Genomic DNA, 15,964 nt, shown 5'->3' on the forward strand with positions numbered 1-15,964 from the left:
AACACAGCTCCAGTCCCCTTGTAACATATATGCCATCTCATGGCCTGGGGTGCCCTTAGCAAGAAGCTTAAAGACATAAACGGAGAAAGTTCCCCATTAGTATATTTACCACAGAAAATCAAAATCTACTGAAGAAGAGATCAAGCAACATTTCAAAAAGCACTTTTAACAAGAAAGTAAGCTCATGGGAAGCCAAAATTAAAATAGCCTTACTAGAGGTAGATAAACTAGAGAGGAGCTGAACTTCTCTACCTCAAAGGCAAGTACTCAACAGAGTTCCCATGCAGACATCAAAATACAGTCTAAAACAGAATAATCTTTGTCAGGTGGGGCTTCTGCAGGGTGGGCCTAATTTCCCAATTCTTTAGTTTATTTTTTCTTTCCAGGACAAAATTCTTATTCTTGCAAATCAAGAACAAAAACTTCTTCTACTATTTAAAATCTACTCAGTAAATGTCTTCAGGAAATCTTTTTAAGTGTATCTGTTTTAAGCTAAAATATTTTATTTGTTAAAAGTTAAAATTATGGCTGAAGCACCTGGGTGGCTCAGTCGGTCAAGCGTCCGACTTTGGCTCAGGTCATGATCTCACAGCTCACAGGTTGGAGCCCTGTGTCAGGTTCTGTGCTGACAGTCTGAAGCCTAGAGCCTGCTTCGGATTCTGTGTGTGTGTGTCTCTCTCTGCTCCTCCCACCGCTCATGCTGTCTTTCTCTCAAAAATAAATTTTAAAAAAAAAGCATTAAAAGAAATTTTTTAAAGTTAAAATGATGCCATAACTACAGCAACATCCTAATATTTAAAGCAGAATGAAATACTATTTTAAGACATGATTTTATTTTTAATGTTTTAATTTTTTATTTTACTTTAGAGAGAGAGCATGAGTGGGGGAGACAGAGGAAGTGAGGGAGACAGAATCTCAAGCAGACTCCACACTCAGCTCGCAAAGTGACACAGGAGGCTGGATCACACCACTTTGGGATCACAACCCAAGATCCCAAAATCCAAGAGTCAGAATGCTCAACCTATTGAGCCACCCAAGCGCCCCTTAAGGAATGATTTTAAAACATGACTTTACTGTCTATTTAATTCACCTTTCTTTTTAGCAGTTATTTAGAAAAATCAACCTCACCAACTTAGGCAAAATGTTTCCCTCAGATAATTGTGTAGATTCCTAAACACGAGCTTAATGAATTATCAGGAACAAAATTTTCATCTCTAAAATGATAAATGAATTCAGAGACTTCATTTACTATGTAAATACTTAAGAGATTTTTCGCCATGCCATCAGGACTAGCTAGTACTTTTGCTGTAGCTCCAGGGCTACTCACTGACTAAAGTTCCTGTATGTTCTGCAAAAACCGCACTCCTAATGCTTCAACTATACTTCAAGTTTCCCATCAAAAGAGAGCTAGACCTAAAAGGGACTTGTGTGTCAAACTGAATGCAAAGTATTTTTGGATTTAGGATCCCCTCTCCTCCCCCAATCTTTTGAAGTGTTTCTTCCACTCCTAATTTTATAATATTTTTAAATGGTTTATATTCATTTCATTGTTCCAAAGCATTCAACTTTTTTTTCCCCAAAAAAGCTATTCTACTTGAACTATATGCCACTGATTTAATATAAAAATTAAATTATATAATTATAATAACAAGGTCAACTAAAAACAGCTCTACAGCTAACACCTGGCAACACAATTAACACATGGAAATGCAAAATTAATGAGTACCATAAACATGCAGAAATATTACTTCCATATGCCATAGGCATCATTTAGCATCTTATAAAAGGGAGAGCAGTAGTTTGTTGGTTAAATCAACCGTTTATCAACTTGATACATAACTTTTCAGGGACATATTTTAGTTGTCTCTTCTAGACACAATTTATAAGCAACTTGAAATGTACTCATTTTGTTTTTTTTCTTGAGAATTACAAAGTTTTATTAGTTAAGCCTATAATGTAATCCAAACTAAATAATTTTATTTAAAATGGAAAAGAATTCTTTTTGGGTGGTAATACTAATACTGAAATAGCATGTATGTTAGAAAAGTATATAATGGAAAAAATATGAATTAGAATTCAGAAACTTTATATGGTCCAAATGTATTCCTACTAGCTGACTATGTCTTTTTCGGTTAAAGATATAAATCATCTCTACCTGCAAAGTCTGATAACAAATTGTACCTTTCAAAGATGTTATTAGGAAAATAAATGAACTGTTTGGAAGACAGATATTTAACAATAATGAATGACCTTCACTGAAAATTATTCCTAAAATATAAACACCAGATAGGCAGACAACTAACATGTCAATAACATACTTACTGTTTAAGTTTTTCTGTGAATATGTATTGGGTGAAGTCTTTCATTGATGGAGCAAAATACATAGTATCCTTTATTTTAATATCTTTACTCTCAATGTGCTCTGAAGAATTAAAACGTAACACATAAAATGGATGTGCAACAGGTCCAAATATCTCAAATATCTATAAAATAGAAAAAACATAAATACCTCCTTTAATATGTAAAAAAGTAATTCAAACAGTAATATTTTTTAAAAACTGGTAATTGTTATAATAAGGTAATTCTCTCATGTCAGAACAATAAAACTGTATTTCTATTTAAGTCATTTTTGCATAATCAGTCTTCATATTTTGATTATAAATGCATCAATTCAATCCAGATTTCCTTTTTATGAATTTAAAACAAGTGTAACAAGTTTGTACCTTATTAAATTCAAATCATTTTGGTGGTATACCAATTAGATATAAATTATCATTTTTTTATTATTCCTCATTTAAGTTGTAAAGTATGAAGAAAAGAATTACAATGGATAACTTCTGAGAAATAAAATGCTGTGTCACTTGGACTCTTATAACACAAAACTTAAAAGCTAGCTTCTGCTTTAATGGGTATTCAATCATTTCTGCTGTTCCCATATGGTAGTTAACATTTTCATAAAATTAAACCACAACTGTTTCTAATTTAAAACTTAGAAAAGTAGATTTGAACTTGAAGTTGCTTATTTTTCAAAAACCAAAGAAGCTATACAGCCTTTAACTTTTATGTGAAGCAAGGACTTTCAGTACAGACATATTGTATTTCCGAAAATGTTTTAAGAATGATAAAACAAAGCCTCTTGTTTTCAAGCTCTTCTCAAAAGAAATACCTAAATTTTTAAAAATAATGTTTCTGGTAATAAATGTATGTATGTTATAGAAACTGGACATGACCAATATCGGTGTAGACTTCTATAGTCTTTTTTTCTATTAATAAATTTTTCCTTTTGAGACCACACTGTAGTTTTGTATACTACTCCCTTTTAAAACCAAAGGTTGCATTAAGTTTTTCCATGTTCTTCGTAAGTATATCTTGGTAGCTATAGCACACTCCTTTATAGATCTGGCACAATATATTTAACTTGTCTCCCAGGACATTTAGGAAGCTTTCAATTTGCTCAATATGATGAATAATGCCATGATGAGTATCTTTTTATGTAAATTTACATAGTTCAGGTTTCCTGAAAATTCAATGGTAAGGGGCAGAATTATTGGAGCCAAGAGTATGATTACTATTAAAACTCTGGATGTAAATTACAACTTTTGGGGCACCCCTGGGTGGCTGAGTCAGTTAAGCGTCTGACTCTAGATTTTGAGTCATGATCTCAGGAACCTTGAGATCAAGCTCCGAATCAGCGCTAACCGTGCAGAGCCCGCGTGGGATTCTCTTTCTCCTCTCTCTCTCTACCCCTTCCCCACCGTGCTCTTGCACTCTCTCAAAATAAATAAATAAACTTAAAAAAAATTACCAAATAACTTTCCAAATAGCTTTGATCATTTTAAACCAACTGCACTGAAAGTATGTTTTAGTACCTTCTCAGTTCTTGATTTTTGATAGTAAATATTCTCATTTTATTCTCTTCAGTATACCATTCAAGGTTTTATTAAATTTTCAGTTAGGCATAAAACAGGCAGGGTACCAATATTCTGAAGACATGATTACCCTAAAAACAACTAGTAGTATTCAATACAAGTGGCAACATATTCTGAAATAACACTAATAGCATAAAAAATTTATCTTTTTTTAATTTTAAAAGAAAATAGCAAATTTGCTTTGAAAGGATCTAGATACAAAGAGCAGACCTCTTCCAACCAGAACCACAAAGGACAGAAGGGATATCCTAGAGCATGACTCTTACTGGTTTACATTACATAAAGTAACAGATTGTCTTGTCACTTTTTTAAAAGCCTTAACAATTATTGGGGCAGCTGGGTGGCTCAGTCAGTCGAGCATCTGACTTCAGCTCAGGTCTTGATCTCACGGTTCATGAGTCCAAGCCCCACATCGGGGTCTCTGCTGTCAGCCTGCAGAGCCTGCTTCAGATCCTCTGTTCCCCTCTCTCTGCCCCTCTCCCGTTTGTGCTCTCCCCAAAATAAGTAAATATTTAAAAAAAAAAAATTTAAGTCTTAATTCTTTTTTAACTTTGATAAATATAGACAAATCTCATTCTTCAAAGTTTGGACAGGGATAAAATAAGTTTTTGAAAAATTTCCTATAAAAGTATAATAATCATTGTTTGCAACCTGGTACATAAAACTGTTTCCCAAGGAATGGTTCCCTGGATAAATAATTCCATATCCTGAGAAATGATTTCACTAGAGCAATGCCTTAATAGCCTCAGGTTTATATACAGACTAGTTTGAACTAACATTCAAAATTCTTGGATAAAAATCAAAGCATGCTTAGTTCACTATTGTTAAGATCTTAAGTGTTGATCAGCTGTATCTATGAGAAAATCATTATAAAGTTTTAAGTAAAATAACACCACATACATACAACAGGTGACAGGAAGCTCCATTAGTGAATCCATATATGGCTTACACCAAAACTGAGAAGTATTTATGCTACTAACTTGAATAGCCACAGGAACACTTAACTGAGTTCACATAAGCAATTTAGCTAACCCAGAGTTATAGAAAAAAAAAAAAAAAGGGGGGATTTGACAATATTTTAAACTACTATCAGCTTCAAAGTATAGATTTTAGACTGGCTAATACTTGAAAGCTAAACTGTGAAGAACGACTTCAGACAAAGTAGGGCTCAGGCCAGCCCCACTTCACCTCACAGTTTTACCCCTACTCAGTCTTCAGACCTGCCCTTGAGGATTCTGCAAGAAATCCTGACTACAGATGCAAGGAAAGAATGGCTGAGACAACAGTGTGAGAAACAAAACTTAGGATAATGATGTCTAAGATATTTACTTTAAGGAAGGTAAAAAGCTTTCTTTATACTCTAAATAGTACATATTCCATAGAAATACTCACAAAAATCTAACCCAACTAATGTTTTATACTTGCCCTGTCATTTGAGAGGTAGTCTTCAGTGTCCTTCCACTTGGCTCTAGAATATACTTACCATCTCTTACTTAAAAGCAGTATCTTTCTGCTAAAAGACCTCAAAGGATTCCTGTCACACACAGAGGTCACAAACACACACCACTACACCACATTACACAGATCTAGCATAGGGTCTGTTAGGAAAACAACTGACAAGAAGAGAAGTACATTCATTCCCCCAAATTCTCATTCTACAGCACAGTCCATGCTTAGATGTTCTACATGCAGCCTGGCAAAAGTTCTAGTGGCTGGGGGCCAGCATGAGACAGCTGGCTAAAGATGCATCGAGAACACTCCACAGCCATAAAGAATTCTCCTATCAATTACTATTGTGACTTCCTATTAATAAAAATGAAGAAAATAAGAGTATTCTAGTTCACTGGTTAGAATAAATGATTATTTCAATCACCCTGTGTATTATTACTTCACAAGTTGCTGGGGGAGGAAAAAAAAAAACACTGTATCAAACTATACTTCCAGAAAATCAACACATACTACCAACCAGACTGTAACAAAGTATTCTTTAAATAAAGAATCTTTAAAAAGATCTTTAAAAAAAAAAAAAGATCAGTAAAAATTTCTGCTCAATATTTGACAGGGAAAACATTTCATTGTTTCATTAGAAAGTAAAGTACATAATAATTAAAAAACAAAACCTGTTCTAACAAATACTGAAGACTAAATGCAAAACAAACAAGTAATTCATGTTATATAGGGATAATATATTGCATAGGTTGGTCAATTTTTAAATTCCCTGATATTAAAGAGCTAAACATTAAAAATAAAATTTTATTCATTTATCAAAAGGAACTATTCATCATCAGGATTAAAGGGCAAAAGGTAGAAACACAAATCCAAGGTCACCTTCCTTACATCAGTAGGGAAGGGGGAGGAGGTTTAAGGGAAATGCATCAGACAGACCAAATGGGTTGGAAACTCAATTTTATTCCTTTTTAACTTTGTGATCTTTAAGTAAGTGGGGATAATTTCACTTGCTTACAGAATTTCAATGAATTTTAAAAGATATACAGGGGTGCTGGGGTGGCTCAGTGGCTGAACAACCGACTCTGACTCAGGTCATTATCTCACACTTCGTGAGTTTGAGCTCTGCGCCAGGCTCTGCACTGACAGTGTGGAGCCTGCTTGGGATTCTTTGTCTCTCCTCTCTCTCTCTGTCCCTCCCCTACTCATGCTTTCTCTCTCTCAAAATAAATAAACTTAAAAGAAATAAAAATAAAAATAAAAAAATATACAAAATATCACTGTGGCTCATTATTGTTGAAGGGCAGAGGAAAAAGAAAAGATATACAAAGGTTTGACATTGAAGGTAAAACTAATTTAGTGTCCAAATAAGATCTAAAACAGATTCAATTTCATTTTCTGATCAATGGTTTGATATTCCCAACTCTCCTCTCCCCTGCCATTATATTGGGGAATCATTTCAAAGTGCTTCCATTTATGATCAAATATTTTTTAAAGGCTTGTCACTTCTTGAATTTACAAAGCTCTCTATGTAAAATTTAGAAATAGATTTAATTTTTCCCTCTAGACTTATGTCACATAACTAAAGTTAGAGGCGTAAATGTTACATTTTTATCTGATACCTTTCAAATTCAAATGACAAAAGAGCTGAATATTAACATTAGTCATGATTATAGAATTAAAAATTCAAATGTAATGAGAGGTATTAAGAAATGTGAATTTAGAGGCTTTTAACTGGCTTAGTGTTGGGTATTGTGAAATTAAAATTGTCTAAGCTAGCTATTTAGAGAAAAAGGTAACTGTCACAAAAATCATAAATAAAAGGAATCATGGAAATGATCATTTTCAACTCCTAGGCAGAAAATGAAGAAATATGTTTCTGTTCCCTCTTCTCCTCTCCCTTCTTCTACATCTTTCTTGAGCACAGCGAGAAATGCTTTGCTTTTGCACTGGGGCAGAATACTGGTTTCTCCTAAAGAAGTATATACGCCCAAGGGCACGGAGAGCGGCTCATGACACAGTCATCTACTCATTTCCCATCCCTTTTCTCTCTCAACCTTCTCTGCAGTACAGCCCCCTAGCATATCTCTAACACCTCACAAAGGCACCAGCAGAACCCATACTTGAAAGAAAAGGACTGAGCTTAGGTATTTGAAAGACAAAAAAGTACAGCACCATCCTTTAAGCATTAAATCATCTTTCTTCCCCTCACTGACTTTCTCCAGCATTGCCAAAATAGATTAGCTCTAGACTCCAATTAATTCTACCACTGATTGCTTTGCAATCCTAAGTCACTCATTTCTCTTTGGTAAATTAGCCTGTCAATATATATATATACGATTTTATATATTATAAACTTAAATATACTTGCATTAAATATAAATATAAGTAGGTAGTATAAGGTGGTAGGATCCTGATAAAAACCTGAGCTCTTTCCAACTTGTGTTAGAATGGGATAGTAGGGAAGTGGCAGAAAAAAGGGAAAATTACATGAATGATCCAATAATATAATTAAAAAGGTATGCTTTTTTTCTGATTAGATATAAATTAATTGTCCTAGAACAAAAAAAGAAGCCAACTGTTGGTTACCTGGGAAAAACTAAACCCCAAAAAGCTACTTCTTATCTGTCTTCAACACAATACACAAAGAACTGTACTCTGTATGGTGCAGAAATGCTGAGGTGAATAAAGCTACCCCTACAGCCAAAAAAGGAACACTTGGTTGGTATTTATATTCTTGACTTTACATCCTTTGCTGACTGCTCAAAATTGCACAGATTTGGTAAAATGTGAAGTCTTCCATATTAAAGATGGACATGCAGAGTTGTTCCATTCGAAGGATGTTAGAAGGGACTCAACTTTATGTTAAGTACTAAAGTACACATACTCATAATTTCCCAGAATGTGCTTACAATGACACTTTACAGCTATTGCTGAAATCTTTTTCTACTTTTTCTTTTTTCCATCCTCAGATTCTACCAGAGGAAACCAAAGTCTAAAGTTTTGAGAGCCACCACTCGAAGGGACTCACAAACCAAAAAAAGGTTAACTACTACACTGTAGAAAGTTCCCTGCACTCAACTTTGAGTACTTGGAGATATTCAATATGTAGAACCACTGCCTCACAAAGTACCTGACAAACGGAAAAAAATGTATTTTATATTTAATGATGCAAGCAGCAAAGAGTGATAAGCAGTATTAAACCAATATATCAACAGATAAGAAGCACTGACGAAAATCAAGAAAAAACTAAAACTTCAGAGCTCTAGATTGCTCACCTACTAAAATTAATAAATTCTTTCTTTTTAGGACAGATAGGGAAAGTCAGAAAAAACAATCAACAAAGAAACAGCATAATTTTTAAGATCTGATTTTTTTTTTTTTTTTTAACAAACCTTTCCTGCTGCCTGTCGATCACTTTTAAAAATTACAGTCTCTTCATTAACCGGAGGTAGGTTAGTCATGGATTCAATTATTACTGAAAAATGAAACAGAGCAGATATTTCAAGATTTAATTAGACAATAATGTAAAATTTAAGTAATAATTTTATTTAGTCTTTAATTCCAACATAATTTAAAATGAAATTTAAGATGAGATAATGTATCTGGTAACTATTTCTCTTAAATCAACAAGCTATTTATTATCAAGTGATACAGGGAAATAGAGTCTACATATTTTTATTTATTACAGAAAGCTACAGTTCTAGGGCACCTGTGTGGGGCACCTGGGTGGCTCAGTCCATTAAGCATTCAACTCTTGCTATCTATCGGCTCAGGTTGTAACATCGTGGTCATGAGATTAAGCCCTGAGTCAGCATGGAACCTGCTTGAGATTCTCTCTACCCATCTCTCTCTCTCTGCCCCTCTTCCACTCACACACGTGCATGCTCTCTCTCTCTCTCTCTCTCAAAATAAATAAACTTAAAACAAACACACACCAAAAAAAAAAAAACCCAAAAAGCTACAATTCTAAGAAAAAAAAAAACTAAAGTATAAAATTTCACAGAAAAGTTGTATCGCCCATTAAAAAGTCAATAAATTTAAGTCATGTACATTTTCTCAAGCAACTTTTATCCAAAAAAGTATAATCGCATTTACTCACAAAACTCTTATTTTAGGAAAAATCAGTCTTCTTTCTCATTGTAGAAATTCTTTTCTACAAAGAACTGAATACTTACTGTTTTATGAAAACGCTAAAGACTTCATAAAAGCATCTTCCTCAGAACAGATGAAGAATGATAGGACTCAACAGCAATTTTTATCACTCTCTTTCTCAAAAAGCAATAGCATTATCCCACTAGTCTATCATAATCAATTCCTGTATATGACACAAATGTTAAACAACCAGTCTACCATACATAGCAAAGAGAAAAAACAAGCAGTAGGCTCTTAGAAAATTAGAGTAACAAGCAAGAATACTTTGCCACATTACAGATGTCATGTCTACTTGAGAAACGAAATATAGTAATTCAGATTATTAAAATCCACTTCAAAAACTTCAATTGTATCAGTTACTACCTCTTTTAAAAATATTTTTTAATGTTTATTATTTTGAGAGAGAGAGAGAGAGAGAGTGAGCATGAGCGGGGGAGGGGCAGAGAGAGTGGGGGAGACACAGTATCTGAAGCAGGCTCTAGGCTCTGAGCTGTCAGGACAGAGCCCCATGCAGGGCCTGAACCCACGGACTATGAGATCATGAGCTGAGCAGTAGTTAGGGACACCTAACCAACTGAGCTACCCAGGCGTCCCCATCAGTTACTGCTTCTAAGTTCTGAACATACGTATAAGTCACAGATTATATATAGATCAACATTTTTTGAGGTAGATCTGTTTCTGGAATAAAGATGATGAGTAAGGATTGATAATGATAGTGAGCACTAAGAGAATTCATTTTCAATCATCTCTCTTCCCTAATCCCCTTCCCAAGAATCAAATTACATGAAAATAAAAGATCACCTAATCTAATACCTTCATTTCATAAAAGGATGAGAAAACAGGACTCAAGAGATTAACATTATCATAATGTTAATATCTTATAATCATAATCTGGCTAATTCCAGACCAAGTTATCACCAGAACCTAAAATCTTCCTGCAACATCACAACTACTGACCCTGTTTCCACAGCCTACAGAACTATTCTTTTTTTATTATGATTCTAGGTGGCAGTTGCAGGTAGTTGGGTACAGATCAACTTAAAGTTTATACCATACACTGATAAAGATTTTCAAAGGCTTTCAACAAATAGGTACTAGCACAAGATCCTTAATTTTATGACATCTCTCTACTTCTACCAAGGTGAATAATATCTAATTAGCCTCCTGTATTTTCCAAATTAAAACAGAGAGAGAGAGAGGAACAAACCAGCAGAACTTGTAGAAGAACTGCAGAGTACAAAGCCAAATCCTCTCTTTTTCTCTTTGGGTTCTCATTTGAACTCATGTTATTTTTTGCTTAATGTACTAATACTTCATTTTCTCTTTTATAATCTGGTCCAAATAATGTTAGATATTTTAGGCTCTCAAAAGAGAGGAGTATGTGATAATTTTGACACAATCTTTTTTCCCCAGCAGCTTGAGAATTCTGTTAGTCTATTAGGGCGTGCTAGTCAAAACAGTATCTTTAAAGAGCATTATTCTGTGCTTATCAAATAGTTCACATTTTTTCTTGATAAACATTATGACCTAAATTTTTTCTATAAACATCAAGCCTAATAGATGCTCAACTCATACCATGTAAGCAAATAATTATTTATTTGACTTATTTATGTACATTCTTAAATGCCAAAAGTAACTCAAAAACCAGTAAATGTAAGGATTTTAGAATCAGGTAAATAAAGAGTTTTAATAATCATGATTTTTATAAAAAGGATGTTTCACTTTAATCAAAATTTTGATTAATAAATTGTAAAAGTACAAAATTATAAATGTATGAAGTTTTAAAAATATTGGTGTGGGGGCGCCTGGGTGGCGCAGTCGGTTAAGCGTCCGACTTAAGCCAGGTCACGATCTCGCGGTCCGTGAGTTCGAGCCCCGCGTCAGGCTCTGGGCTGATGGCTCGGAGCCTGGAGCCTGTTTCCGATTCTGTGTCTCCCTCTCTCTCTGCCCCTCCCCCGTTCATGCTCTGTCTCTCTCTGTCCCAAAAATAAATTAAAAACGTTGAAAAAAAAAAAAATTAAAAAAAAAAAAATATTGGTGTGGACACTGTTAGGAAAAGGTCAAAAGTCCAATTTCTATCACTGACTCATTATACAACTGATCATAAGGGCAAGTAAATTGGGTTTTCCTGTATCCCTTAAGTCCTGTAAACTAAGGAGGCTGGTGGACAATCTAGGTCTACCACCCATTTTAAGTATCTTTGACTTTGTCAACTCTGAGTTCTATTTTCAGGTGTATCTCACTATAAGACTTAATGGTAGCTACATTAACTTCAAGGCCTTTCATGTTCCTACCTCACATCCTAGAGCTAAAAGAAATCTGTAATATATAGTTCTCTTAACCAACAGCTTTAAATTTCATGCCATTAAATCACAGAGCTAATTTACATGTTTCTAAAATAAAAATCAAAGGCAGTAGGCAGAAAAATGTTCACTCCCCACCCAAAAGATACCCACATCCTAATCCCTGAACCTGTAAATATGTTTACATTAAAAAAAAAAAAAAAAAAATCGCAGATGTGATTAAGGTTAAGAGCCTTGAGATGGGGAGATTATCCTGGATTATACGTGTAGGCCCAACCTAAGGAGTCCCTAAAAGCAGATAATCTTCTAAGGCTGTAGTCAGGGAGAGATATGATGAAGGGAGAAGGGTCACAGATAAGGCATATTATTGTCTTTGAAGATGAAGGGTGCCATGGGCCACAGAATGCAGGCAGCCTCTAGAAGCTAAAAAAGACAAGAAAATGGATCCTCCCTAGAGCCCTGACAGAAACTCAGCCTTGACGAATCCTTTAATTTTAGCATAGTGAGACACATATCAAACTTCTGGCCTAGAGAACTGTAGAATAATAAATTTGTGTTGTGTAAAGTTATTAAATTTGTAGTAATTTAATAGTAGTAAAAAACGAAGATACCAAATCAAATTCTGGAGAAATGTCAGTAAAAGTAGACTTTAAATTTTTAAAAAGACAATGTATTTATTAGTAACCTATACAAGTAAAAACTGAATTTATCTATTCAAACTTAGTGACTATAAAATGAAGTATTATTACATATTTCACAGAAAACTCACTAGTCATAAATTCTTTGATGAATACATACCTGGATACAAAAAATTTGATTAATAAAATCATTTACATACCTAATTGCTCAATAATACTTGAAACCATCCCAAGAGGCTTTAATTCAATATCTTCAGGCAGGATAATAGTGAGTTCTTCAACAGAAGGTAGTTCCTATAATATAAAAAAGCACTGATCTTCCTCCAGCTTCACCAACTTAAAAAAAAAAATGGGACATCATTTCTATTTAAAGTTTTATAAACATGTCTGACGATGTAACGTTAGGCACTCAAAACATCACTTTGATGTTATCCTTGTTAGTGTCTGGCAGTATTTCTCCCACCTCCAATATCTCCCCACATGAGTAATACAATAACATCTATAGCTTAATCCAGCTAGACAAAGAACACAGACAAAAGTACCTAGATTTGCCCACCAATCACACTTGAATGAGACAAAGAAAAGAAAAAAAAAAAGCTATCACTGTTAAGGAATGCATGATTTAAAAAATAGACAATTCACACAGTGAGTCCCAGAAAAATCATTCTATTGGTCACTACGACTTCTCCAACAGAAGTGTTCTCTCACTTAGCCGTCTTAATTTGGTTAATCAATTTGATTGGGACTAAGCAGTTGAAGACAAGCAGCAATCTTTTCTGGGGCTTTGTGAAAGACAGTAAATGTCTGGCCTCTTCAGGAAAAAGTACAGAATTTCTAGGATACAGAATGTAGGCTCCAACCTGCAAAAGCGGTGACTGTGTTCCTGGAATCTTCTTTCTCTATGTTAAAAACTAAATTTCTTTACAATTCCTCTTTTTTGACCCTATCTCAGTTGCTATAGAAACTAGACGTTGAAGTAGAGATGAAGTTGAAGAGAAATTTAAGAGTAAAACTGACCTTAGGTTTTAAAGTAAACAGAGCTTTCTATTTTTGACCTTTTCCAAAAGATCATAATTAACTTTTACAAGGAAGTTTTTTCCTTAAGAAGGTTTGAAAGTGTAAAGATCCTATGGATGGCATATCAGGAGTTAGTATGGGAGGAAAAAGATAACTTCTGAAGAAATGCCGGAAAAGATGGGAAAACCTAAACAATACAATATACTGCAGATGGATGTATCTTGGGTAATCATTTTCCTCTTCAGGGATCAAACAAGGTTTTTAACAAATCATATAACCAGAGTTGAAGTGTATAACTTGCTTTTATTTTCTGATCAAGAATTATTTACGAAAAACTACACTAAAAGTCTCAACCAACTCAATGCTTAAGACTTAATCTCTGCAAGGTTAGTCTAGATGGTGGTAGAGGAAATGACTGTCTTATGTTAGAATTTTTCTGAGTTCTTTTAGGGAGAGGACAGCCACTGTTCATTTTTGCATATTAAACATGGAAAGTCTTTTCTTGTCAAGACCATGGTTTGAAAGTGGTCCATGTGTACATTAGAATAGAGAAGGGAGTACAGTTGGTAGAAATGATACAGAACACGTGACAAGGAACAGACCTGTTTAAGAAGTTCTTAGGTAAAGAAATCCCACACCCAGTTAAATACAAGAATGGAGAATTATAACACTGGGAGACTGCAGACAGGAAGGCTTTACTGATATTTAAGAGGACAAATCACACTGATTTCTGCTTCTAGGAGTGGCACCTCTTAAAAATAGCAAATGGCATTTTCTAATGCAAAAGTGTAAATTTATTTTTTTTAAGTTTACTTACTTATTTTGGGGGGGGGGGGCAGAAAGAAGGAGAGAGAATCCCAAGCAGGCTCCACGTTGTCAGCGCAGAGCCCAACACAGGGCTCGAACTCACAAACCATGAGATCATGACCTGAGCCAAAATCAAGAGTCAGACACTTAACTGACTAGGTCACCCAGGCACCACACTAATACAGAAGTATAGTGATGAAATCTGAAATCTGCCCCACTGACTAACCAAATTATAGTTAAATCTAATACAAAAATTTTCATCACTTTTGGATTGTGATAAAGCCCACTGCTTAAATAAACTCAGGATCATGGAGGCAGAACAAAGAATAAGAAGACTCCAAAAGAGAAAGCGCTATTAGAGCTTTTGGGAAAACTTCTGAACTGAGGTAGACCACATGCCATTAACACTTAGGACACAAAAATCAATGTTACTCTCAAATAAATAAATGCTATTTGGCCACAAAATGAAAAGCTCCTTGTTTTTCATTTTCTATGAAGAGAAATAAAAATCTATGCAATATACAGTCATTATATTTTGGTATCGATCTATATTCTGATACTGTTTTGATTTCCTTTAACTTTAAAATATATGTTCCCTTTTTTAAAAAAAGGAAAAAAACAGTACAGAAGGATTCAAAGCAAAAACCAAAAATTCCCCAATCTTATTACCTTCAACCTCCCAATTCCTCTCCAAAGATGGCTGTTAATAGTCTTTTAAATACACTTACTATGCAGATATAAACTCTACATTTCTAACTTTTAAATATTTTACTTAAAATATCCAATTATGCAAGCTATCCTTTTTACCTATCATTTTGTACATCTTTCTACAACAAAACAAACACCTAATTTTTTAAACATTCTTACAGTATATCACTGTATAGATGGACTATAATTTAACACAGTCACCTGATATATTTGCCACTTTTTAATTTTTATCATACCTATGATACAATGAACTTTCACATATATCTTTGCATAACTCCTGTTATAAACTCCTGTAAGTAGAACTGCTAGATCCAAAGGTATAAACACTTTTCATTTTTTACTGATACTGTTAAATTTCTTTCCAAAAGGTTTTGTCAGAGGCAGCTGGGTGGCTCAGTCAGTTAAGCGTCCAACTTTGGCTCAAGTCACGATCTCACAGTTCGCGGGTTCGAGCCCTGCAATGGGCTCCAGCTCTGGGCTGAGAGCTCAGAGCCTGGAGCCTGCTTCAGATTCTGTGTCTCCCTGTCTCTCTGCCCCTCCCCCCATTTGCACTACGTTTCTGTCTCTTGGGGAAAAAAAAGTCAAAAAGGTTCATCAATTAACAATTCCACAAATGATGAGATTTTTCCCAGATTCTTGTAATCACTGAGAAGCAACCCTGAAACCTTGGCCAGTCTGAGAGGTCTACAATATAAAATACATCTTGCTTTAATTTGAATTTCTTCATTAATCAGGAAGACTGTGCATCTTTACGTGTTTCCTGGCTCTCTGTTTACGAATTGTGTATCTTATACATTTTTCTTTAAAATTTATTTTTTTATAAATTTATAAGAACTATGTATTAAAGAACATTTGCCCTTTATCAAATATGAAGAAAATATCCACTTGCTTACCTCCCAGAATGCATTTAAGTTGCTTAACGAACTTCAGCATTTTAATTTTTATGTAAATATATCAAGCT

At 34.4% G+C, this 15,964-nt stretch overlaps 1 protein-coding gene across 1 annotated transcript in view; it reads right to left on the reverse strand.

Annotated features, from left to right (window-relative positions):
* The window catches only part of NAF1 (nuclear assembly factor 1 ribonucleoprotein), a 41,991-nt gene that overhangs the window by 9,085 nt on the left and 16,942 nt on the right, over nt 1-15,964 (reverse strand). Inside the window, exons 3-5 of the mRNA XM_049631269.1 lie at nt 12,672-12,765; nt 8,771-8,853; nt 2,323-2,483 (exon numbers count right to left, since the gene is read on the reverse strand). Of these exons, the coding sequence (XP_049487226.1) occupies nt 2,323-2,483; nt 8,771-8,853; nt 12,672-12,765 (338 nt within the window). The remainder of the gene's footprint in view (nt 1-2,322; nt 2,484-8,770; nt 8,854-12,671; nt 12,766-15,964) is intronic.

This window comes from Panthera uncia, chromosome B1, assembly GCF_023721935.1.
Source record: "Panthera uncia isolate 11264 chromosome B1, Puncia_PCG_1.0, whole genome shotgun sequence".
Taxonomy (NCBI): domain Eukaryota; kingdom Metazoa; phylum Chordata; class Mammalia; order Carnivora; family Felidae; genus Panthera; species Panthera uncia.